The sequence below is a fragment of the Pelodiscus sinensis genome, chromosome 5, assembly GCF_052426305.1.
Source record: "Pelodiscus sinensis isolate ZL-2025 chromosome 5, ASM5242630v1, whole genome shotgun sequence".
Lineage (NCBI taxonomy): Eukaryota > Metazoa > Chordata > Testudines > Trionychidae > Pelodiscus > Pelodiscus sinensis.
In genome coordinates, this window is record NC_143056.1 from 121,367,198 (window position 1) to 121,393,268 (window position 26,071).

The 26,071-nt window shown below is 49.3% G+C and overlaps 1 protein-coding gene and 1 pseudogene across 2 annotated transcripts; one reads left to right on the top strand and one right to left on the bottom strand.

Annotated features, from left to right (window-relative positions):
• Window positions 1–729: 729 nt before the first annotated feature.
• LOC149524369 (uncharacterized) lies at window positions 730–14,157 on the bottom strand (annotated as a pseudogene).
• Window positions 14,158–21,604: 7,447 nt separating this feature from the next.
• On the top strand, window positions 21,605–24,987 carry LOC102461556 (uncharacterized). 2 transcript variants are annotated; one of them, XM_006124881.5, is made up of 4 exons: window positions 21,605–21,762; window positions 22,530–22,584; window positions 22,668–22,733; window positions 22,887–24,987. In XM_006124881.5, the coding sequence occupies exons 1-4, from the start codon at window positions 21,739–21,741 to the stop codon at window positions 23,492–23,494; spliced, it is 753 nt and encodes a 250-aa protein (XP_006124943.2). In that variant the 5' UTR covers window positions 21,605–21,738; the 3' UTR covers window positions 23,495–24,987. The 2 variants fall into 2 exon arrangements, with proteins under 2 accessions (XP_006124943.2, XP_006124942.3); XM_006124880.5 differs by lacking the exon at window positions 21,605–21,762 and adding an exon at window positions 22,215–22,441.
• The last annotated feature ends 1,084 nt before the right edge of the window (window positions 24,988–26,071 follow it).

Here is a 26,071-nt window from a genome sequence, read left to right on the forward strand (position 1 = left end):
GTTAGAAGTGCCTCTTGAGGAGGGATTTAAATGAAGAGTAGTGACCTTACAGCACAGCTGAGGAAGTGCTCTCTATGCACAGCATGATGTGGCAGAGAGCAGGTGGTGCTTGTGGGAGGAGTAAACAAATGGAGCACTGAGGCTGGCCTTCCTAGTAGCACAATGAGAGGCAGCTCAGTAAGGTGGGGTAGGTTAATGCCGAGCTGTGATATAAAGAACCTTGTATTTGAAATGGTGGAGATGAGGCCTAGGGATGGCGGGTGAGAGGATGACAGGGAGGGACAAGGAAGCTGATCTTACTGGCTGTGTTTTGTAAGGACTGGAGTTGCGTGCAGCTGGGGTCATGGAGCAGAAGCTTCCAGTAATTGAGAGAGGGAGATATGGAATGCATGGACCAGTTGGCTTGTGATAAGGTAATGGCCTGTCATTAAGAATTGTTGAGATATGAGACCGTGTTTTCATGATAATAAAAGGCGTGTTCACTTGGGTTGACTAACTTGAGATAACATAGCAACGTCAAGGCAGCTTGTAGTTTCCATCAGAGCTAGCAGATCATGTTAAACTGAATGCTGAAAAAATCATTTCTTTAGCCTGTTGCTTTGACCATGTCACTCTTAAGCTCTCCACCACCTCCCTCTTCTCTCTCAAGCTGTCTGCGGCAGTGGAGACAAGTCCTAAGCAAACTGCATCTAAAAGTCTCACAAGTCTGTATGTTCCACATTCTTATTTTTAATCAGCATCATAGTGGGTTCTAGAATTTAAACTACCCACACCTGTCTTGATTGTGGGCTTCGTGGTACTAGTGGTACCTGTAACAAAGTCAGAAATGTTGCCATCCACAGTCTGCTTAGCCTCTGACTCCTCAATCCCACAAACTTTGATGTGGTTCTCAGTTGTGTCCTTCAGGTTCAGTTGCCATAATTCTCCCGACAATCTGATTTCCTTAAATGCCATTTGCAGGGATAGGCTCATTCGTAGGAACACGTTCCAATATGGCACCCTCACAAAAGACTTCTTCACTAGCAGGAAAACGACACACACCACTGTGCAACCAAACGCTATCCCCACCACTAAGGTAGTGTAGTTGATACCTACAGTGGAGAGGGAGAGGCAGCAGATGTGATAAATGTATTCAGGAGCCCTAAAGGGAAAACCATCAGATTTTAAGCACTGGAAGGAAAGTTGCTGGACTGGTCTCTCCTCCTCCTCTGCCCCCCCCCTCCCCCCGATCCCAAGAGATGTTCTAAGCCCCTTTTAAACACCAAAGTGTTAACTGTTGGTTTGTTTTCATTACTTGTTTCTATCACTGGAAAAGAAGCAGAGAGGCAAAAATCCAACAAGCTGTGTAGTGTTCAAATGGTTGCATTGGATGCATTGAGGTGTTTTTGGATGCATTGAGGTATTCAGGAAACCAAGTCCCCAATTATCTGCTGCGCCCCACCCCCCAGCAGACCAGGGAGATGTGGGCGGTGGGACCGAGACGCGCCGTGGTCCCACCGCCCGGGTCCTCCGCGGCTTTGCTCTGTGTCCCCCGGTCTGCTCAGGGGGGGGGGGGGGCCAGAAGACCAGGGAGACGCGGAGCAAAGCCGCGGAGGACCTGGGCGGCGGGACCGCGGCACATCTGGGCGGACCCGACACCCGCGTCCTCCTGGGCGAGAAAAGCCCCGTTCGTAAGTATGGATCCGACATAAGTCGGATCCGCGTAACCCGGGGACTGCCTGTATTCTTCTGAAGATCACTTTCCTGCAGGTCTCCTAAACTAGATCTGGGAACAGAGAGCTTCATTTGATCCTCAAAACGCAGCAGAACTGAGAAAAGATGTCAAACAATGAGAGAGAGAGCTTTCAAAAGGGAGAACATCCAGCACTGAAAGAGGAAGAGGGATGTAGTAGTTCTCATTTACAAGATCCACTGTTTCCTTCTGCTGAGACTACGTATTCACAATTTCTTAAAAATTAAATGTGCAATAAAGAGTGGAGAGCTTTAGATGCCACTAAAGTTTCTTTTCATTTGTTCTGGAGGAGATGCAGTGGACCGCACCTCAGCTGCAGGAACATAGTGTAGTTGAGGGGACTATGCTAATTCACACTGAGGATGTGGGCCATACAATCTACTTCAGGACAACTATAGAGAAGGAAACATTAGCATGATTCTGTGACTCCCCTTTTCTTGGCTCTGTGTACGGGTTCTTTAACATTAAGGACCGACTGGCCTCAGCCCAGTGTCGCTTTTGTAGAGACAGCCCATGTTTTCCAAAAAGGAAGAAGTATTTCTCTGTTGGGTTTTTGTTTTTAATGGCAACTGCATGGAGGTACTTGGAGGTTTGGGCTGTCACACTTGCTCTGGGCCTGGATAGTGAGCAAGTGAGTTTCTTCCTTAGCAGCAGACTGTAAAATAGGAATTGCCATATTGAATCTGAGGTGTCCCCCACCCCTAGGTTTTATCCTGGCGGCTCTGCCTTTCCCCCAGTGCTGCTTCCCAGGAAGATTGCTGTGGTTGACAATACCATCTAGCAGCAATCCTGCTTCACCAATGGATTGTGCCCATCCCCTTCCTGGAGATGAAAGGAAGGGGAGGCTTCTTGCACAGTCTTCTTTCTACTCTCACATATCAACACAGGACTGGGTAAAATTTGAGGCTTAAGCAAGTATGAGAGAAAGCTGAGCCCTCTTTGATTGCAGATCACTGATAGCAGCTCTGGGGGACCTGGAGAGTCCCATAGGAAAGGCATGTAAAGTCCTGTTTTTTGTTTCATAGGAAAGGCAGACTGACTTTTAACTTCCCACAAGGTGGCGCTCTGGGACCACACAAACCGCTATGGGTATGTCTACACTACCCTCCTAATTCGAAATAGGAGGGTAATGTAGGCATACCGCAATTGCAAATGAAGCCCAGGATTTGAATTTCCCGGGCTTCATTTGCATAAAGCCGGCCGGCGCCATTTTTAAATGCCGGCAGTTCGAACCCCGTGCCGCGCGGCTACACACGGCACGGAGTAGCTAGTTCGGATTAGGCTTCCTAATCCGAACTAGCTGTACTCCTCATGGAGCATTAAGACTGACCCCGGAGTCTGTGGTAGAAAGCTCCCATTTGTCCCTGTCACATATCACACTGACCTGTGTGTCTTGTGATTGAAAAGGGCTCAGGCCACAGCAAGCTAAGGATAGATGGAACTTCCTGTGAATCTGCATTTCTGCATGTAGAATTGGCCCAGGCTGTTTCCCTAATGGGGCGGGATTTGCAGTTATTATTGCAGTCAGGACAACAATGGGAGATGACAGAAAATAACCCTTCTGAGATACTGCACGATCCAAACGCATCTGGGCTCGGACTGTAACCTAAACACCAAAGAAGCAAAGACGGTAGTCACATTCCAGGGCAGAGCAGGCCAGACCTTAAGCTTCCCTAATTACACTGAAATACTAGTGCAGAACAGCTGTGCTCACAGTGGCCTTTGCCCTTTGGCAGTTCTCACCCAGACAATGTGCTGGCTGCAAAACATACAGAAACCTGGTGTAGTTTGGCAGGATTCCTGCTTTCCCAGGTGACGTTCACAGAGACAGTGCAGAGATCATCCGCCATCCACAGATCTCACGTGTGCAGCCCGTGAGGACCCAGAACCTGCGTATCTGCCAGCGTGCAGGAAAAGTGCAAGAGGTTGCATTTCAAGCACTGAGAATCATCCAAATGGGACTCTGGCATTGTAATCCTGTGCAGAGCTGAGCAGGGCAGAGCATGTCAATGCAGCAGATAGTGCACATAGATCTGGGACTGTTTGCCATCTGGTTGGATTTATTAATTCAGCTTCACTCCTCAGCCTTCTGTGCTGGGTCATGAGTAATGTGCAAGCCCTGCGCTGGTTATGCTGATATCCAACAGGTCGCTAAGGTGAGTATAGAATTATCAGGCATGCCTACTTTATCCGGCAGGATGGGGTTTGCTTTTCAATCAGTGTTAGTGTGTGTCATTTTGAGAGGCCTGTCCAAAGCATTCAGGGCAAAGCTACAGAGCTCAGCACCCTTCTGCAGAAAGGGATGGAAAAAAGAGTGGGAAATCCCACTTCTGTTGCAGTCAGTGCTGTCTGATCCACTGTCCCAGCTCTGCCCACAGGGCACCTGTGGTCCCCCAGGTGAGATATGCCTCACTTGCAATCCAGTCAGGCTGTAGGACAAGAAAGAGAGAGTTCTAACAGCCAAGTATTAACTGGCCTGAAGAACAACTGACTATCTGGGCAACACACCACTGGAAATGTGACCACACAATTTGGGATCTTATCTAAAGCCCATTGAAGTGGGAAGACTCCAATTGACTGCAGTGGGTGTTGGATCAGGTCTTACAGCTGCATAATATCTGTCTGTCCATGCTCAGCAGATAGGCAATACACAAGTGATCAATTTATTGTCAGTGTAATGGATCAGTAATGGGTAGAGAAAGGCCAACTGTCAGCCAGGGCAAGATATAGACGTGCCCATGTTCAATAGACTTCAGAGATTGTGGCTATGACTAAGTGCCGTATCAGTTCAAAGTGCTGTCATACAGGCATTACACACCAGAAATTAAGCTGGCTCCTCAGTTGGTGGCATTTATTTGTTGCCTTGTAGGGTAACTGGTGCTGTGGATGGTACTGAGTTGCTAACCCTGGAGAGAGGGTGGAGGCTGGAACAAATTGTACAGGGGGAGTGCTGAGAGTAAGCGAACCAAACTGTAAGCTTCTGCACCCCTAGTTCTAGCGCCTATGCCTGGGGAATAAAGATCTCCTTTACTACCCACAGCAGAGGTGGATGCCATGCTGTTTTCCCCAGTCTGAGCCACACTCAAGCACTAAATTCTAATGCAAACCCGCCACGCACGTTGGTTTGCTGGTTGTGGCTACAGATCTTATAAGGTTCCGAGCATCTGCTGAGCCAGTGGGAGTTAAGGACACTCTGGTGCCTTGTAGGATCAAACTCTTTGGCTGTGTCTACACTGGGATGAATTTCCGGAAATGCTTAAAACGGAATACTATTCCGTTTTCAGTTTTTCCAGAAAAGGAGTGTCTACATTGGCAGGCTGCTTTTCCGGAAAAGCCCTTTTTCCGGAAAAGCGTCTGTGGCCAATGTAGACGCGCTTTTCCGGAAAAGAGCCCCGATGGCCATTTTCGCGATCGGGGCTTTTTTCCGGAAAAGACTACTGGGCTGTCTACACTGGCCCTTTTCCGGAACAGTGTTCCGGAATAAGGACTTATGCCCGAGCGAGAGCAGAATAGTTTTTCCGGAATAGCGGCTGATTTTGTACAGTAGAGCATCGTTGCTTTTCCGGAAATTCAAGGGCCAGTGTAGACAGCTCGCAGCTTATTCCGGAAAAGCGGCTGATTTTCCGGAATAAGTGGCCCAGTGTAGACACAGCCTTAGGATTGTTAGTAACAGTGAAGCCTGCAAGGGTTGGCATTGTGCATGGGTGGTAGATGAAAGTAGGGCTGTGGGAGGCAAGCCTTTCAGTGCTACAGTACCTAATGCAGTAAGGATCATGTTTTGGTGGAATGGGACATGAGGAGCTGGTCTTTTTAGGGAGGGAGCACCACCAGTGTTTAGTTTTCTCCTGAATTATGGGACTTGGGATGGAGTTCCCAGGTGATGCAAAGGGAGCAAGCTGATTGGGCAGGCTCAGTGGACTGGGGACATGTGACTGCAGTTGAGTGGCAGGGCCTGCTATAAAAGAGAATGCCTTGCTTGCAGGCTGAGTATGTGTAGGGGTGAAGCAGGGTTAGTGATGGGGCTTGCCATAGTGGCCAGGCAGCACTGCTAACCCCAAACATCCGAAAAGAGATAAATCTGGTTAAAAAGAGATCAATCTGCAGTGCAGCTAATGTGCCTTCTGGCTTCTGAGCCTGCAGGATGCTCCCTTTGCATGGCCATACACAGTCACTAAGGCTAGAAATGTATCTTTTCTTTTAATGATGAAAACAATCTCCCATGTCACGTGATTCCAGGGGGGTGGAGCTTCCAAACCCCCACCAAATATTGTGGGAGTTGGCAGCACTACAGAAAGCCTGGGAAATGGGTGGGAGGGGCTTCTAGGCTGACTTCAGAAGGACCCAGGGAATAGTGGGCTAGAGGGGAAGGTGTGGGGATGGAGGCCTGAGAGGATACCCATATGGTGGTGGCTTAAGGTGGCACTTCCTGTGTTGGTGGAAAGAAACCCTTTTCCTCTGGTCCTGAGTCAGCAGGACTGAGAGGCTCAGAGGAAGGCCTGGGACACAACAAGAGGCTGGGTGGAAGATTGCTTTTTGGGGGACTTCTTGCCCCATCTCAGATGGGGTGGACTTTATGACTTAGCTAGGTCGCTTGCCTGCTTCAAGTGCACTGAAGATTGCAGCTTAGAAGACAAAGCAAGGTGCTGGCAGAGGGAAACTGAGGCAACAATGCACAAAGGTAAGGGAACTGTTGCAATGAGTATGCAAACTTCAAGTTAATCCTGCTCTACCTGCACATTCATAACTCCTCTCAAGAAGGATAGCACCTTTACTTGGAAGAGGAGCTAGAGCTGATCTCCTGATAGTGTCTAAATAGATACAAACCTCTGTGCTTTTTGCTCTTTGCCCATTACTAACTGCTTAACTCTTCCTACTGGTTAAATAAAGTTTCAGCTGCATTTGTGTCAGGCTGGAATAACCTCTCACTACTGACCACTGCAAGTTCTGCCATACGTGTGTGAGGTAGCTGCTCTCATTATGGTGTGGTTGCTTCTGCTGCTGGGTCTGCTGCTGGGTGTGAGGGTGCAGGACCTACATACTTGCCTCATCCAACTGGAGGAAAGGACACTTCTTGCACAAATCGCAAGCAAGCTCCTCTCGACATCCATGTCTGCACCTCACGACATCCCTGTCTTGGTCTGAAACACTCAGATTATACAGGGCAGCACGGTTTTGGGGAAACCTGTAGAAACAAACACCCTGGTTTTGAATAACTCTCTTTTGCTGATGTTGCATTTAATTCTCCATTGTGCTCTTTCTTTCTTGCACTGATGCTTGTTGGTTTTTTGGTTTGGGATTTTTTTTGCAAGTGAACGCGTTCAGAGGCTTTTTTAGAAACGGTCCCTTGTCACCTGATGAGATGTAGTTACATGTGTTTGAATGTGTGATGTTGATATGCACTATTAAACTCTTGCCACTTCCACTCTCTCCCCCAGAAGTGGCTGCATTTCAGTGGTATAATTCACAGCAACATGTGTACTCTTTGAGATCCTTTGAAAGGGAAAGGATTATATAAATATGAGGACGGGAAAGTTCTATGTTTATGTGCCAGCCCATCTGCCTCCTATAATAACATCTGCATATTAAAGATGTAAAATCCCATTTAATCACTTAGATGGTTAAACATAGTGTTAAACTCTACATTTAACCAGTTAACAGATTAAAGGGGAATGGGTCGGGGCCCCAATTCCACAGGTGGGGGGGGCACTCCAGCCAGGGAGAGAGGATGGGGGGTGCCAGTTCCCAGTCCCGCACAGGACTGCTCCTGTGTACCAGATAACCAGTTAATTGGTCATCCATTTACATTCCTACTATACATAGGTCTTATACAGCACACTTTCAGCAGTAGCTCTCAAAGCACTTCACAATGGTCAGTATCATTCTCCTCATTTTACAGATGGATAAACTGAGGCATGGGGAGGTGAAATGACTTGTTTAAGGTCACCCAGCCAAGCTAGTGACAGAGCTGGAAATAGAGCCCGGGTCTCCTGAGGCCTGGTCCCATGGTCTGTCTACTAGGCCATGCTATCTCCCTATGGGGACATCATGCCTCCCTCTGCTGGCTAATACTGCCTCCTGGCCTCCAGTGGCTGAGGTATTTACCGTGTGCACGTATGTGTGTGAGATCATACGGCCCACTAGTGCTTCAGCCCATAGGCGCTGTCTATAGGTTAGATAGACATCTGTCAGGGATGGTGTAGATGGAGCTTGGTCCTGCCTTGAGGGCGGAGGGCTGGACTCGATGACCTCTCGAGGTCCCTTCCAGTCCTATGATTCTATGATTCCTTTGTGCCTGGGGAGTGCTTAACCTCCTGCTCTGCCCCCCAGACTCCTGCCCTGCCTCACTGAGGATTGCCAACTCTGACTGAAGCTATTCCAGGAGATTTTTTTCCCCCAGCATGATGGAATGTCATTTTCTTAAAATGGCCTATTCAAATCTCCAGGATTGCTTTCAGCAGCCACCTGGAGATTGATGCTGATTCTGAGAGACTCCAGACCCATCCAGGCACCTCTTCCCCTGAATGTGCCCCATCCCCACTGCTCCCCCTTCCTCCCAGAGCCTCCTGCACCCCGCAAAACAGCTGATTGTGGTGGGCAGGAAGGGATGAGAGGGATGGGACCCCCAGTGGGCGGGAAGCACTGGGGGTAAGGGGCAGCTGGCTGCCAATGGGTGCTAAGCCCCTCTAATTTTTTTTCCAGCCCCAGAGCACCCTATGCTTCAGCCTACAGAGTTAGTGCCTATGCTTCAGCCTACAGAGGATCCAAGCCCTAATGCTACTATACAAATGTGAAAGCTTTGTGGTGTATTGGCAGCTTATGGTTAATGTTGCTGTCGTCGGCATCCTGTGCTGAGATCAGTATTTCTAACCCTGTTGTGTGACAGTGTCATAGGAAGCAACACTTGAAAGGGGCGTGTCACAGTTCAGGGCAACTGCACCTGCATTCCCCCTCTAGGAGCCACCAAAGGCATGCCCTCGAGGATCCCTGCTCCTCAGGTATCACCTCTCTTGGGCAGAGACCTGCATCTCCCCTTCTAACTGGCCATTTTCCAGGCTGCATGGTTCCCCAGCAAACCAAACTGCTTAAAAGCCCAATCAATGCCTGTGCTTTGGTTTCTCACCAGAGGCCATGAAGAGTGTAGTTGCCAGCAGTTCTGAATAACCATACAGCCCTTTCTAAGCAAGCACATGTATTGTTAAAGTGAAAGCATACAGAGAAAACAATAAGAACCTTATACCAAAAATCTTTCCAGAGATCACCCCGACTACAGCCTTGGGCTTGGGCACATATTGGTCCGTCAATGCCCACAGTTGTGTTTTTGCTGGGCTTTAAGTTCTGTTTCATTCAGAACAAGAACAATCATGGATAATTCAGTTTCTCTTTTACACAGCTTCTGATCTTGCCTGATGTACTGGCGGGGCCTAAGGCAGCATGCCGTGTTTGGCTGAGCTGTATGGCCGCATGGCTCCCAGTCAGGGCAGTGTGAGCGAGCAGTGGGGTGGGTGGGGCCAGGAGCTGGGTAGCACAGGCTCCTGAATGCGCGGGGCCCAAGGCAATCACCTTGCTTGCCTTGCGCAAAGGCTGGGCCTGCTGATGTAACAGGTGAGATCAGCTGGCACAGGCCTCAGGACATGGTTTCAAAAGGCTGAATTTTTGCATAACAGGAGGTAGGGAATTGCATTCACCTCTCCCTAGATATGTCCTAGGAAATCTCTTTCACACACATTATCCCAAAAGTTCATTTTTCTTGGCATGCTGTTCAATACAGACCTCATTTCCCCCTTTACATGCAATCCTGGCCCACCATAATACATGAACTTTCCATTTAGCACAATGGAGCCCAAAGAGACCCACACTGAATTTATTCAGTAAGTTGTTTTCAAGGATGTGGCAGGAAATTGCCATGTCTGTCACAAGGCCTAGCTGAGTGCAGTGTGAGCGAGTTAGACTCCGCTGTAGCTGATGTGCGGTGTACTGAATGGAACGATTACCTCCGAGGAAGCAGAAATGGAGTCTCCGGAGAGGTGTTTCAATCATGTATCCGAGTGAGTACCCAGGGTATATGTCATCATCAACTCAAAGTGGGCCCTGGAATTATCCTCTCTGGGAAAGAGCACAGCCTTGGACCAGCAGCATCTAGAGAACCTAGAGGAGGGACATGGGAACGTACGGGCGGGAATCTTTGAAAGCACCTGGATGCATACCTGTAAATCAAATAAGTTTGACTTGTCCATTCCTGGGAAGTCATTTCTCCCCTCCCCCCCCCCCCACACACCATTGTATCCAAACTCCCCCTCATCATTGAACCCTGAGGAAAGCTGTCTATAGTAGTGAAAAAAACAATCTACTATCTAGTTCTTTTTCGAGTGCTTGCTCATGGACATTCCAGTTAGGTGTGCGTGCACCGCATGCACGGATTCTGGAGCTTTTTTCCCTTAGCAGTACCCATCGGGCTAGCCGGGGAGCCCTCTGGAGTGGCACCGATATACTATGCACATATACCCCTGCTGGCCCTCTACCCCCTCAGGTCCTTCTTACTGCCCGTGATGGTAGCTGGAGCGATTCTCTATCCAATTGTTCTTCCCTTAGTATTTGCATAACCATTAGTTAGTTCTTGTAAATAGTTCATTGTGATTAGTTTAACATTATTCTCAGTGCAGATTCCCCAATTTTTCTCTTATCTCCCCTATAGTGGAGGTAATGCCAGGACCGCACGGCTTCAAACTGTGTTTGAAGTGCACAAAGCCGATGCCCTGTGGCAACCCACACGACACCTGTTTGAAGTGCTTGGAAGAGGGTCACCACACAGAGAGCTGCCAGATCTCTAGGAGCTTCAAGCCCAGAACGAAGCGGGAACGTGACTTCGACCTGAAGCTGCTATTAATGGAGTCAGTGCTCCAACTGGTGGCACTGGACGCAGCAGCGAGTGTCCGTAGCTCACCGGCGTCAATTAGTGACCCGGCAGCAGCACCAAGACAACTGGCACAGACGAGACCTTTGTCATCGAGGCACCGATCTCAGTCATCGATGCACTCAAAGAAGAAGCATTGGGGAAGGTCCCCAGCAAGACGTGGCCTGAAGGTGCACCATAAGGATAGGCACCTGGTCAAGGACCCTCTCCATGATGCTCCCGAGCCACGTCGGTTGAGCACAAAGCATATAGAGGGTCCAGTATCCAAGCCAGAAATCGAGGAGCTCCATCAGCCATCGATGCCAGAGGTTTTCAATGCGGCACGGCAGTTGATGGAGCTCACCACCGCTCACGGGCCCTGTTTGATCGTGGGTGTAGGTCATCACCTCCAGCACCGGAGACAAGTGCACCATTGGGGCAACCAAGGACAACTCTGGGTGAGGCACCTGTACCGAAGTTGGTGCTGGTCCTGCTTCCTGCCATGGTTCTACATCGATCTGTGGTGCTAATGCCAACGCCGGCACTCATATCACCAACTCCGTTTTGATGACAACACTGGAACCAACACCGGTACTGACACAGGCTCTGGCTCCGAGACTGGTACTGACACTGGTACTGACACCAGCACTGGCTCCGACAATAGTACCGACATCGACACCAGTATCAGCACCAATCTCGACACCACTTATGGTACCACAGCTGTCATTGGTACCGTTCACATCAGTACCACCGGTGTACACAGTACCGCACATTCAGCCTGCACCAACCCTGCTGCACCGGGAATATTATTGACCCTGGCACCACTGACGGTGGCTCCGCTTGCCCTGGCACCAATGACCATGGGAGCACCTTATCCTGCGGTGCCACTAAAGCAACTAGCACTAATGCCACCACTGGCACCACCAGGTCTAGGCTCGGTACCAATCCATAGGGGCAAGCTGGCAGCAATGTCCAGGCACATGTCATCCCGCCGCTCACCGGTACCATCGATGGCACTGCCCTGTTGGCTTTAGACTACTCTTCTGAGTCAGATGTTGAATCAGCACACTCGGGGCACTCATCTTACAGACCAAGATCCTGGTACCGGTCTCAATCATCATACCAATCTAGACATCACAGCCCAAATTCCCTCCAATCATGGCCGCCACAGTGGCAACCTAACCAACAGTGATCCTTCTGGACACTCTGGGCATACCACCAGGCCCAAGGTCGGCAGCCAGTAGGACATGTTTTGGTCCCAGCACAACCCAGGGGTGCTCCATCGGCGACCCTGCTAACCAGACCATCAGAGTCAGAAGCAGGTCATTTGACCTGCACAGAGGTGGCCAGGTTGATGCAAGGCCAACAAGGGGTCCCACAAGTTTCCCCACCAGTAACCACTGGGAGCAGCAGGTCCCTCCCCCTTAAGGGGAGTCGTCATTGTCCTCACCAGACGAAGCTCTGGCCGACCCAGCCCCCACAATGCCAGCCATGGATGCCAGGGCACATCAAGAACTACTCCACTCGATGGCAACTAATCTAGGTGTGCAGATGGAGGAGGCAACTGAGGACCTGGACCCCATGATAGATATTCTTACAGCAGACACTCCAGTGAAGGTGGCACTTCTGCTGAATAAGATGGTGTCCAAGTTAGCAAAGACTCAGTGGCATACTCCGACCTCAACCTTTCCAACCCAAAAAAGGGTGGAGAGGCGATACTTCATCCTGCAGCTAAATCACGAACACCTCTATTCCCATCTGCCAGGCTCACTTGTGGTCCAGGCAGCTGGCCAAAAGGAGAGACAAGGCCCTCTAGGTCCCACGCCGAAAAGCAAGGAACTGAAAAAGTTAAGACTTACTGGGCAGGAAAACCTATGCGATGGGGGGCTCCAACTCCGAATCACAAACCAGCAGGTTATGCTAAGCAGATATGAGTGTAACACGCTATCAGCAATGGACAAGGATAGGGACCACCTTCCTCAGGAGGGGAGGCAAGAATTTGGGGCCTTGCTGCAAGAGGGTAGAGTAGTTTCCCACACTGCACTCCAGACCGCACTGGATGCTGCTGATTCGGCTGCCCATATGATGGCCACGGGGGTGGTCATGAGGTGCAGTGCTTGGCTGAGGTATTGGGGATACCACCCGAAGTCCAGACCACCTTGCAGGACCTACCATTTGAGGGCATGGGATTATTCTCGGAGCAAACCGATTCACGGCTGCATACTGTAAAAGACTCTAGGGCCACTGTTAAATCTCTAGGGATTCATACCCTGGCCACCCAACGTAGGCCTCTGCCTCCTAGGCTGGCCCAGAGACCCTTCCAACAAACTTTTAGACCAGACCGAGGCAGGAGGAGGGGACGCAACTTCAATGGTAACACCAACAGGAACAGGCGTAGGAGGTCTTGGTCAGACCCTGAAAGAAGGCCCACTCAGCCCTCTAACCAACTTCCAAAAGCGTCATTTTGAAAACATGCTCGAGGACTGTGTCCCATCCTCCATTATAACCCCACCGTTTGGGTCCTGGCTCTCCCATTTCCTCCCAGCCTGGTCCAAAATTACCTCGGACCATTGGGTCCTTGGCATGGTAGAAAAGGGATATGCTATTTCCTTCCTGTTCCTCCCTCCCGTCCACCCACCTCCCCTCCTCAACCCTCTCACAAGACCCTGCTCGAGCAGGAGGTGTCAACCCTGTTGACATTGGGGGCCGTAGATCCTGTTCCCATGGGTTTCGAAGGGAAGGGTTTTACTCCCAATATTTTTTGATTCCCAAGTCCAAGCGAGGTCTGCATCCCATCCTGAACTTAAGGAACCTAAACTCCTTCGTGAGGAATTCAAGGTTCAGAATGGTGACCCTCGCCTCCATCATTCCATCCCTAGAAAAAGGAGACTGGTATGCCGCCCTCGACTCGAAGGACACGTATTTCCACATTTCAATCATCCCAGCCCACAGAAAATTCCTCAGGTTTATGGTGGGCAAACGCCGTTTTCAGTTCACTGTGCTACCATTCGGTCTTTCTATGACCCCAAGGGCATTTACTAAATGTATGGTGGCTATGGCTGCGTTCCTGAGGTGACACAGAATCCAAGTGTTCCACTACCTCAATGACTGGTTGATCAGGGGGGTCATCCAGAAGTCAAGTAATGGCACACATAGGCTTTATCAGAAATCTATTCTGCAAACTGGATCTTCTCATAAACGAGAAGTCCACACTCAACCCCAGGCAAGCGCTGGACTTTATCGGGGCACACCTGGACTCCACAGATGCAAGAGCATCCCTGCTAAGAGCCAGGTTCATGGCTATCAGAGCGATTATAGAAGGCCTCAGAGCCGCGCCGCTTATGATGGCTCACGCTTGTATGAGACTACTAGGTCACATGGCGGCACGTACCTTTGACTACACTTACGACATCTTCAAGTGTGGCTGGCCTCGGTCCACAACCCAGCCCACGCACCACTGGACGAGTTACTCACAATACCAGAGGATGTCCTTCAGTCTCTGGGTTGGTGGCTCCAGGAACAGGTGGTGTACCATGGAGTCCCGTTCACCAGGAAAACCCCATCAGCGCGACTGGTGACGGATGCATCAGATGTTGGATGGGGGCCCCATCTCACGAACCTCGGGACACAAGGTATGTGGTCCCCCGATGAACGCAGGCTACACATAAATGGCGAAGAACTCAGGGCAGTCAGACTGGCCTGCCTAGCATTCCTACCTCACCTGGAGGACAGGGTGCTGTCAGTCCTGACAGACAATACCACAGTCATGCATTATATCAACAAACAGGGTGGAGCTCATTCCTCTCCCCTGTGCAAGGAGGCCCTACTGCTGTGGAATCTCTGCATCACACACCAGATTCACCTGGAGGCATCTTACCTCCCAGGGAACCGGAATGTGCTAGCAGAGAAGCTCAGCAGATCATTCAAAACCCACGAATGGTCTAGCAGGAGAGAGATCTTGCAAGTTGTTTTCCAGAGCTGTTTGCCTCCCAGGGGAACTCCAAATGCCCGAGTTACTGCTCATGTCTGGGACTAGGGATGGGCTTACTGGTGCATTGGCCCAGACAACTCCTGCCTGCGTTGCCACCCTTTCCCCTTCTGTACAAGGTACTTCTGCTGTTCAGGAGATGGGTGGCGGAGGTCATTCTAATAGCCCCAGCATGGCTGTGCCAGCACTGGTACCCCATGCTCATGGGCATGGCGGGGGAAGAGCCCCTTGTATACCACTAGTCCCAGACTTGATCACACAGGATCTGGGGGAGGGGAGGTTATGCCACCCAAACCTCCCATCCCTCCACCTGGCAGCCTAGAACCTCAGTGGTTAACAGGCCAGGAGCAACTTTGCTCGGAGGTGGTCAGGAGAGTCCTGGTGGAGAGCAGGAAACCTTTGACCAGGGCTACTTATGAAGCTAAATGGAGACGTTTCTCCCTGTGACTGTGTGTGGCTGGGGTCAACCCTCTTAGGGCCCCTATACCTATTATCCTAGACTATCTCCTCCACCTCTGTCAGCAGGGGTTATCAACGTCATCCTTAAAGGTACACCTAGCTGCTTTAGCAGCCTTCCACCTGGGTGAGGGGAGTAGGTCAGTGTTTGTAAATGCATTAGTCAGACGATTCCTCAAGAGTGTAGACAGGCTATTCCCACATATAAGACAGCCACTCCCAATGTGGGTTCTTAATTTGATCCTCACAAGGCTTGTGAGCCTTCCCTTTGAACCCTTAGCCATCTGCTCCTTGAAACACAGAAGGTGGCATTCTTAGTGGCCGTCACGTCGGCTAGAAGGGTATCAGAACTTAGGGCCCTCACATCTGAGCCCCCATATACAATATTTTTGAAAGACAAGGTTAGGCTTAGGCCTCATCCATTGTTTCTACCCAAGGTAGTGCATACTTTCACGTGTCTCACAATATCTACCTCCCAGTCTTCTTCCCTAAACCACACGTGACACCAAGAGAACAGTCTCTTCACTCCCTGGAGGTAAGGAGAGACTTAGCTTTTTACATTGATAAGACAGAGTTTAGGAGGTCGCCACAACTCTTTATTTCCATAGCAGAAAGAATGAGAGGTCTTCCTGTGTCAGCTCAGTGCTTGTCCAAGTGGATAAGCACATGTATCAGAGTTTGCTATGGGACAGCGGGACGGGAGCCACCACCGCTGACTGCTCATTCCACAAAGGTGCACACCTCGTCAATGGCATTTGTAGGACAAGTCCCCATCATCGACATCTTCAGGGCAGCTACTTGGTCCTCCGTTCATAGCTTTACAACTCACTACGCTATGGCCCAGCAGGCTAGGGATGAAGCAGCAGTAGGCAAGGCTGTGTTGCACTCTGGCTGTGTCCAGACTCCATGCCTCCTTCGACGGAGGCATGTAGATTAGCCAGATCGGAAGAGGGAAATGAAGCCGCGATTAAAATAATCGCGGCTTCATTTAAATTTAAATGGCTGCCCCGATCTGCCGATCAGCTGTTTGTCGGCAGATCGGGAGAGTCTGGACGCGATGCCCCGACAAAGAAGCCTTTCTTCATCGACACAGGTAAGCCTCGTGAAACCAGGTTTACCTGTGTCGATGAAGAAAGGCTTCTTTGTCGGGGCATCGCGTCCAGACTCTCCCGATCTGCCGACAAACAGCTGATCGGCAGATCGGGGCAGCCATTTAAATTTAAATGAAGCCGCGATTATTTTAATCGCGGCTTCATTTCCCTCTTCCGATCTGGCTAATCTACATGCCTCCGTCGACGGAGGCATGGAGTCTGGACACAGCCTCTGTTACAGTTTAGGTTTCTGACCCCACATCCTAAGACACTGCTTGGGAGTGACTGCTTGGGAGTGACTGCTTGGGAGTCACTACTGGACATGAGCAAGCACTCAAAGAAGAAGAAGAAAAGGTTACTTACCTTGTAACTGTTGTTCTTCTAGATGTGTTGCTCATGTCCATTCCACATTCCACCCGCCTCCCCTCATCGGAAGTATCCAGCAAGAAGGAACTGAGGGGGTGGAGGGCCAACGGGTACATATGCCCTGGTATATCGGCACCACTCCAGGGGGCTCCCCAGCTGGCCTGATGGGTACTGCTAAAGGACAAAAGCTCCGAAATCCATGCACCCGGCGCGCACGCACCTAACTGGAATGGACGTGAGCAACACATCTCAAAGAACAACAGTTACAAGGTAAATAACCTTTTCTTCTGTGATTTTTTTCTATTTCCTGTTACAGCAAGTTCTCTCCTTACTTACTTGAAGGGGTTAAAATATGTGCCGAATTTGGCCGCACTTTTTGAAAAGGTAATTTGACCTGCCTTCATACTGTTTGGGTGCATTGAGTTCTCCATAATCATCATTTATTTTTGCATTCCCATACTTCACTGTTGAAGTGATGCTAGCTGCTGTTTTGGTGGGTCCTACAAAAACCCATCTTTCTCTGCTGCTAAAAGGGCAGTTCTGAGGACAGCAGATGTCAACAAGATAGGATACAAATGAAGTTTGAGGTGAGGTGGCTAAAGTATATGTTGAAGCTGTTGGCTTCACAAGACTGGATGTTCATTTCAGCTTCACTGTAAATGAAGCGAAAAGACCCAGGGATCTTTTGACATATGAAAAGGGATGTGATTTTTTGTGTGTGTGTGCGCTCTCTAGAGAGCATTAATAGCTGAGAGCTCAGGTCAGTGCTACTTTAAAAAGACTCAGCTATGCCCATTTTCTTATGATCCTAGAGCCTGATCCTGCAAGCTGCTAAAGCCGAGATTTTTAAAAGTATGTAGGCTTTGAAAAATTGGACTTAACCATCAAAGTCTCTACGCACTAAGGATCTGAATGGACCTCATGCCTTGCAACATGAACAGAGAAATGCCTAAATACCTTTACAAATCTGGGCCTAAGTGCCCTTAACCCTGGGATCCCAGCACTTTGCATGGAGTGCTTGGCACAGAACTGATCTCTACATAAAACATTTCGGCTACGTCTACACTGGCCCCTTTTCCGGAAGGGGCATGTTAATTTCACCTATCGTAGTAGGGAAATCCGCGGGGGATTTAAATATCCCCCGCGGCATTTAAATAAAAATGTCCGCCGCTTTTTTCCGGCTTTTAAAAAAGCCGGAAAAGAGCGTCTACACTGGCCCCGATCCTCCGGAAAAAGCGCCCTTTTCCGGAAGCTCTTATTCCTACTTTGAAGTAGGAATAAGAGCCTTTGAAGTAGGAATAAGAGCCTCCGGAAAAGGGCGCTTTTTCCGGAGGATCGGGGCCAGTGTAGACGCTCTTTTCCGGCTTTTTTAAAAACCGGAAAAAAGCGGCGGACATTTTTATTTAAATGCCGCGGGGGATATTTAAATCCCCCGCGGATTTCCCTACTACGATAGGTGAAATTAACATGCCCCTTCCGGAAAAGGGGCCAGTGTAGACGTAGCCTTCATGTGAAATTAACGAGTGGTCCTGTGGCACTTTAGAGACTAAGCAAAATATTTAGGAGCTTTGGTGGGCAAAACCCACATCCTCAAATGAGCTGGAAGCTGGAGTGGAAAAACTGAAGAAGTGGCTTTTGCCCACAAAAGCTCATGATACGATATATATATTTTGGTTAGTCTCTAAGGAGCCACAGGACTGCTTGTTGTTTTTAAAGTTACAGACTAACAGGACCACCCATCTGAGACCTGTGAAATTAGTATGGAGGGGTGAGTGGTGCTTTCATTTCAAGCCATCCTGACTTCTCCAGACCCCTCTCACTCTATCCCCTGGCCTGCCATCACTTCCCTGGTGACTCAGCCTTTCTGATTCTTGGCACCTGAGCTAAGGCTGCTAATTAGAGCCTGTCGTGGTAGTGGTGTTGCAACCTTTTTGGAGCAGAGACCATCTTTTGGTTCTGTTTCTACAGCATTTAGCATGGTGGAGTCCTAGCAGGGGCAAAAGTGACTTAAATTTCATACAGGTACTGTCGTGTTGCAACCCAACCCCTCCCCCCCATCTCCCGCACTTGAGAGTAGAGGACTGAGGGCAGGGGGTTAGAGAGGCTTGCAGTACGACAGGACCTGTAAGAAATTTAAGTGTGGGTTGGAATGTGGAGGGGCTCAGGCCAGGATGTTGTGGTGTGTGTGAGGATCTCAGGGCAGGACAATAGGGCCTGGGGGGGGAGGGTATAGGATTAGTGGCAGGGGTGATGTGAGATGTATGGGGCTCAGGGCTGGGATGCAGGACTCGGGCAAGATGTGGGGGGCTCAGGGCAAAGGTGTGAGAGGTGCAGGACTCAGGGCAGAGAATTGGGGTGTGAATAGAGGGGCTCAGGACAAGGGATGGAAGGGAGCTCCAGGCTGGGAGCCTATGCTGCCACTATGAGCCTATGAGCCACTATGCTGCCCAGTCACTGGATCTCCAGGGGCTGCACTGCCCAGCTGCTGGATCCCTGGGGCTGGTGGGGCAGGGACCGTGTTGTCAAGCTGCCCAAGCTCCAAGATTGGAGTCTGGGTGCTCTGTGGCTGTGCTGCACAGGGACTGCAGCCCTGGATTGGGCCCACCAGAGCTGGGCTCCTGCGGGGGAGAACAGGAGGGACGGGAACCTTACCTGTGTATGGTGGCCAGCAACATCCCAGCCGGCCCCTTTCTTACTGGTGCGCTGCACCAGGGCACACTGGTTTACTTTCACCTTTTGGGTCCTGATCCTAGATACCACTGAAGACCTGGCCTGAGATCATTAACTTATTTCATAGGGGTCCCGGCATAGCTCTTTGCCAATAGCGACTTAAAGCCATTGCCAGTGCCCTAGCAGGGCAGGGGTCCCCAGTGGCCGTTGACACTTTGTGGGGCCATGCAGCAGATGCCTCAACCATCCTATGGATGGGATGGTCTCCCATGTCGAGGGTAGCCCACCGGGCCTAGGGTGGCCATGGGGATTAGCCGGGGGGCCTGGCACTGGCTGGCAGCAAAGGTCACACCCTCCCCCCACCACTCACCACAGCAGCAGGAGCTGCAGGAAGTGTAGTGACCTGGCCACCTGCTCCACTCTGCTGCCCTTCTTGCAGCCAGATTGCTCTGGGGGCTTGGGCTGAGCGCACCACTTCTGGCTGCCACGGTGAAGCAGAGCGACACGGCTAGGAGATGGTGGCAGAGTGGAGCAGGCTACTGGATCACTCCATTCCCCACAGCTCCCACCACCACGGTGCATGCAGGGTGGCCCGACCCTGCTGCCACCCCATGCTGGGCCCCCGGTAATATCCCAACTCATGTCCCTCAGGAGAGAGGGCTGTGGGGGAGGTGTGCAATGGGGACAGGAGAGAGTGGAGCAGGGGTGGGAAGAGGCATGGCAGGAGTGGAGACTGGGACAGCAGGGGGTTGCCCTGAGCCCTGCACTGGAGGTACAAGGGGATTTGCACCAGGCCTCACACCCTCCCCTCTAGGGATACTGGTGGGCACAGTAGAGACCTTTGCTGATGTGAGGTCACCATGCTGCTCTTTGGTGTCTCAGTGAATATCCTGAGAGTGGGGAACAGTGGCTTTGGGAAAGGGGGTGAGGCGTGTTGCACGACATTGCCGTAGCAGAATGCTGTTTGTATTGCAATAGCACCTCCAGGCCCCAGCTGAGTTCAGAGTCCTGCTGGGCTTGGCTCACTCCATACGCCTAGAAAGAGGCAATATGGAAGGGCTGGCTGTCAGATGATGGGAGCTGTTCAAGCTGTTCCAGTGACAGGATGATTGGACCAGAGAAGAGGACCAAAGCATGGTGAGGACGCTGTAGCCTGCTTGTCTGTACCTCGATAGCTTTAATCATCATGCAATTTTGACAGGTGCCCCGCCCCCTTCCCATGATGCCTCCTAGGTCTGACTCCTTCCCATGATGCTCCCTATGCCCCCAGGGCCCTATACCAGGCGATTTCCAAGATGGTAGGCCGGCCCCATGTTGGATGTCCCCTTCCCACGATGCCTCCTTCACCTGCCTCCTTCTACAGGGGCCTCCTAAACCCCGCCCTATGGGCCCCTCTATCACGCAGCTTCCAAGATGGTGGGATGGCGCCATGTTGGATGCGTACTTTCCAGGTGAGGGAAATTGGAGGCCAACGGCTTATCTGTCTAAAAAGAACAGAAAAGGGGAGAGAAAAATGGAATAAGTGTGAAGCTGAAGAAAAAGCTAACACCAGAGAAATAAAAGAAACAGGAGAACAGGGGGAGATGCTAAAAATACAAGAAGGAAAGGTGAGAGAAAAAAGGGGAATAAGCATGGCAGACTTGTCTGTCTAAAAAGAAAAGGGGAAAGAGAAAAAAGGGGGAAAATGGAATAAGCGTGAAGCTGAAGAAAAAGCTAACACCAGAGAGAGAAAAGAAATAGAAGAAAAGGGGGAAATGGAATAAGAGAGAGAGAAGCTGAATAAAGAGCTAGCATCAGAGAGAGAAATTGGGGGGGGGGAGAGAGGGAGAGGAAAAAAAGGGGAAATGGCATAAGAGAAAAGCTGAAAAAAGCTAGCATCAGAGAAAGAAAAGTGGAGAGAAAAATGGAATAAGAGTGGCAGGCTAAAGAGAGAGAAAGACAGAGCAAAGCTAGCACCAGAGAGAGAGAAAAGGGGGGGGAGAGAGAAGCTAGTATCAGAGAGAGAAAAGGAAAGAAAGGAAAGGGAAGAGGAAAACAGAATAAGTGTGGCAGGCTAAAATAATCGCTATCACCACAGAAGGAGAGATAAGAAACAGAACAAAGTTAGTACCAGAGAGAGAGAAGGGAGAAAAGAAAAGCACTAGCAGCCGTGAAGAAATACAGGTTTGCCAGGAGTAAAAGAAAGCGGCAGAGAGCAGAACATCCTCACCCGTCCTCTGGCCCTAGGAAATGCTACGGCTTGTGAGTCTCCTCACCCCACCCACACTGACCAACTGGTCGATCAGAGAAGCAGTGTCGGATCACAAGCAACCCACTGCCCCCGCCGGTCTGTCCAATCAGAGGTATCAAATACTTTTAAACTGTCCAACCAGAACACCCCCCACCACCCCCCTTGCTCTACATCCCGTTTTTAACAAGGATCCTGCATTCCATCCTTACCCACATTTGCCCAGAAGTTTCCTTATCACCCCAAACCAGACATACAAGCACTCCAGCTTGTTTTAAAATTTAGCATTATAAAAAGAAAGAAATTTTGGCGTGCTTTATGGCCATGGAGAGCAACGTGACGGTAAGAGCCTTTTCATCTGCGCGTGCGGCTAAATTTTTCATGCCCTGAGTTGTCACGATTTAAAAGTTAATAACTACTTGGGGATTAAGTCCCTATCATTCCCCACTCTGTGCTGTGCAACTCAAGCCACTTGTTCTGGCTAGGGGACGGAGTGGGGGGACTACACACATGCTTGAAATTAACACGATTTGCGGAATCAAACCTCAGGAGTTCTCCCAGACGCTCCCATCCTTTCCCCCTTCCTAAGGTTGTAAGCAGAGATAAGGGAGAGAAGATAAGCATCTCTTGGGAGTCGTGTCCCTGACGCTTGGTTTAAAACACAAGCATGCCCTCCGGCCGTACATCCCATTGTAACAAAGGGGTGGCTTTTAATTAAACCTATGACCCTCGCCAAGACCTATCACACAGCCGCAGTTAAAAACACGGAGCTTTTACTGTAGAAGCTGTATCTCCCTTTCTTGCGGTGGTAAGCAGAGATAATGAAGAGAAGATAGACTGTCGGGAGCCCTGTCTCTCACTCTTGGTTTAAAACACAACCCCATTGTAACAAACATCCTGCATTCCATCCCAAACCATGCGTACCTCCCCCAATTGTTTTAAAATGTAGGGCTATAAAAAGAGAGAAATGTTGGCGTGCTTTATGGCTGTTCACAATTTGGCTATGGAGAGCAACATGTTGGTAAGAGCCTTTTAATCTGTGTGTATGGCTGTATTTTTTTATGCCCAGTGTTGTCATGACTTAAAAGTTAATAACTGCTTTTTAACAGGATGATGCCTTTATACCGGAACTGTCAGAGGCCACCTTGGCAGAGTTAAATCTTGGTAAGCTGTGGTTTGTTTTACAAAGTTACAGTTGCAGTTTTTGAAACAAAAGATCCAAAAAGGCATTTTTCTGTTTTATCTAGGACCAGAGGTAGGGCAAGCCAGTACCTTGCCAGCTATTCCTGAACTGTTACAAGAAGACAGGCAAGGTGGGTGTGCGGTGGGGCTGTATTTATCGCTGTTACCCCCCTCCCTGCAAAAAAAGACTTTATCGCCTCTCGTGTGCTGATCTGGTCTTTTAACTGGTCTTTTAATGGCTAGTAAAGGGATTGTGTTGAAACAGGCTGTTTGTGTATTGATAGATATACCAGCTGGTCTTTTAGAAGAAGAAAGGATGCAGAAACCTGTGAAAAAGACCAAGAAAGCCGCTTTCAAGAGCAACAATAAAGAGCCCGATGCCTCCAATCTCGAGCAACCCAGCATGTCCAAAGCCTGTCTTAGACAAAGCGAACAGGGGCTCAAAAGGGTGAGCAACACCATGCCAGGGGCCGGGGGTAAGCGTCGTAAGGGAGGTAGCCCTAACGAGCCTGTGCCGGGCAACTCTGTCAAGACCCAAAAGAAGGGCTCTGTAAAAGGGGTCAATAAGAAGAAGTCTAGAGACAGGGACCTAAAGGACAGCTCACAGTGCATCATAGAATTATATGATCTTAGCGGGAGACTAAGAAGCGTTTATGCAGATGTGTGTCAGCTGGTAGAAAAAAAGTTTCCCATTAGAAGCGTTTATGCAGATGTGTGTCAGCTGGCAGAAAAAAAGTTTCCCAGACTGGCTTTTGAAATGATGCAAAAGCAGTACTATCCAGGAGAAATCAGGAATTTAGTTCAAAAGTTGATAAATACAAGACAGGAAATTGAAAATGTGGAAAACTGGTTGAAGGAGAGAGGGGGGTCAGTGACTAACCATGAAAGCTAAAAATGGGCAGAGGGGTTGGGGGGGAAAGTGAGAGAGAGCTAAAAGACTAAGAAGGCTTTTGGAAAAAAAAACTTTAAAAAGCCAGAGTGATTTTATGAAAACACTTCCCGAGCCCAGAAAGGGAATTGAACCCCCCCCCCCCCCCCCGAGCCCGGAAAGACAATCGAATAGCTTCCCTCTCCCGAGCCCAGGAAGGGATTCAGACATAAACCCCCCCAACCCCCATTCTTGAAGATGTAGATTCTCCCAAACCCCCACGGGTGTATTTGGAATGGGTGAGACACTGGATAAGACAACGAAGAGGCTTTAACACTCATGAATATTACCAAGAATTTCGTTTGCTAATTTGGACAGAATAGCGGGGTTTGCAGAGGCCATGGTCGCTATTGACACCGCTATTCAAAATCTGCTAGATGATATTAATAGACAGGTGGGCCCCCAGGATTTCGTGCAGCTGTGCTTAGATGCCCCGGGTCTTATTCAGCCCCTCTTTTCTCTGAGGAAGCCTTGGGAAGATTTAAACACTGCAGATTTTTTGAATAACATTGTTTCGGTGTTGCAGAGTAACACAGAGCTCGTGGAGGTCGGGACTCTAAGACTGGTTGTCACGATTATCAGAAACAGGGCAGGCGGAGGGTCTGTGAGGGCCTTAAAGACTATCACATACAGTAAAATCATAGAGAAAAAAAAAAGAAAGCATTTACTCAACCTACATAATCAGGGAAATAACTTGTGCTTGCCGGCAGCATCCTGGGCCTGTTATCGAGTGAAAAACTCAGACATGCCCAATTACTAGAAGGGGCCAGGCATCTCCACCAGGAGCTGGGGCTTCTGGACCAAAAAATGATGAGTTTTACAGATGTGAGCTCTTTTGAAGAGCGCTTAGGCATGACTATCACTGTGATGTGTCCTGAAAAGGGGAATTGGTGCTTTTTTACAACGGGGGAAGTATGATACCCCAAGACCGTTTTTGTATTGTTGCATGACAAGCATTATTACGGTATTCTAAATGTTAAAGCCTTTATAGGGGCCCCATATCTGTGCAACTACTGTTACGCCACATCCAGCCACAAACACTAGCACGCCTGTAAAAGCCATTGTTGTACTTCTAACAGCGCTGAGTGCTGTGAAGTGGTTGTCGAAAAAAAGTGATGTCCCTGCTGTAAGCTATTTTGCTGGTCTGTGGCCTGTTTAGAAAGACACAGGGTGCCTGCGGCTGCCGGTAGAGTTGATTGTAAAACCAGAAGCCTTTGCGCTAAGTGAGGCTTCTACGTTGCTAAAAATCACAAGTGTAAAAGCAATAAGTGCCCTCAGTGTTACCAAAAGACAGATGACGTAGAGGGTCACGAGTGTTACATGCGTAACATCTCATCTCTGGAGGAGGGGGAGGCCTATGTGTTTTACGATTTTGAATGTATGCAAGAAACGGGGGTGCACCTGCCAAATTATGTTTATGCCTTACACTTTAATAAAAAAGACAGTTGGGAGTTTAAGGACGTAGAACGTGTCAGTGATTTTGTATGAACCTTGGTAGACAAGTGTTTTAAGGACTACACTTTTATTGCTCATAATGCTAAAGGTTACAATTGTTACTTTATTCTGAGACAGTTGTTTAAGGAAAAAATCCCCATCAGCCCCGTAACACAAGGCAGAAAACTTATGTGCATCACAGTGACGAACTTAAACATCAGGTTTATAGATTCTTTTAATTTTCTACCCATGAAACTTAGCAAGTTACCCAAAGCAATGGAGTTTCAGGGAGTCGAGCTATTTTCCACATTTTTTTAACGGCTGAAAATCAGAACTACATGGGCCCTATGCCTGGAGTAGAAGCCTTTGGCGTAGAGTACTTGAAGCCTGAAGAAAAAAAGAAATTTCTGAACTGGTACTGGCATCACTGCCAAAACTAATTCGATCTGCAAAAAGAACTGCACTATTATTGACAAAAAGATGTTGAGATTTTACAAGAGGCCTGTGACCGGTTCAGAAAAGAAGTCATGAGGATGACAAAAAAACAAATTGTTAAAAACCCCGGACTAGATAACGAGGAGGTGGTCACTAAGCGCATAGAGCCCTTTCAGTACCTTATGTTAGTGTCAGTCTGCATGGCCATGTACCGGTTTAACTTTTTACAGCTGCGAACCATAGCCCTGATGCTGTTAGACAATTACCACAAGCAACAGAAGAGATATTCTATGCCGGCCATTCAGTCAGTGGTTGCTGTATGTAGCTCACACAGAAAACATTTACATTCAACACGCTTTGCAGGGCGAGGAGCTTAAAGTGGGACCCTACTTTTTAGATGCTTATGCTGAGATAGTGGATAAACCTACCGCTTTTGATTCAATGGTTGTTTTTTTCCACGGTTGCCCAGTCTGCTATTGTGAAAATGATTTCAACCCTTTGCTCGATGCGACCTACAGGCAGTTGTACAACCGAATGACAATTAAGACCGAATTTCTGAAAAAACAGGGCTTTGAGGTGAAGACCTTATGAGAACACGAATGGAAGGCCATGCTAGCTAATGATAACCGGGTGGGAGTCTTTTTACGAGGAAAAAAAGTTACCGTAGCCTTT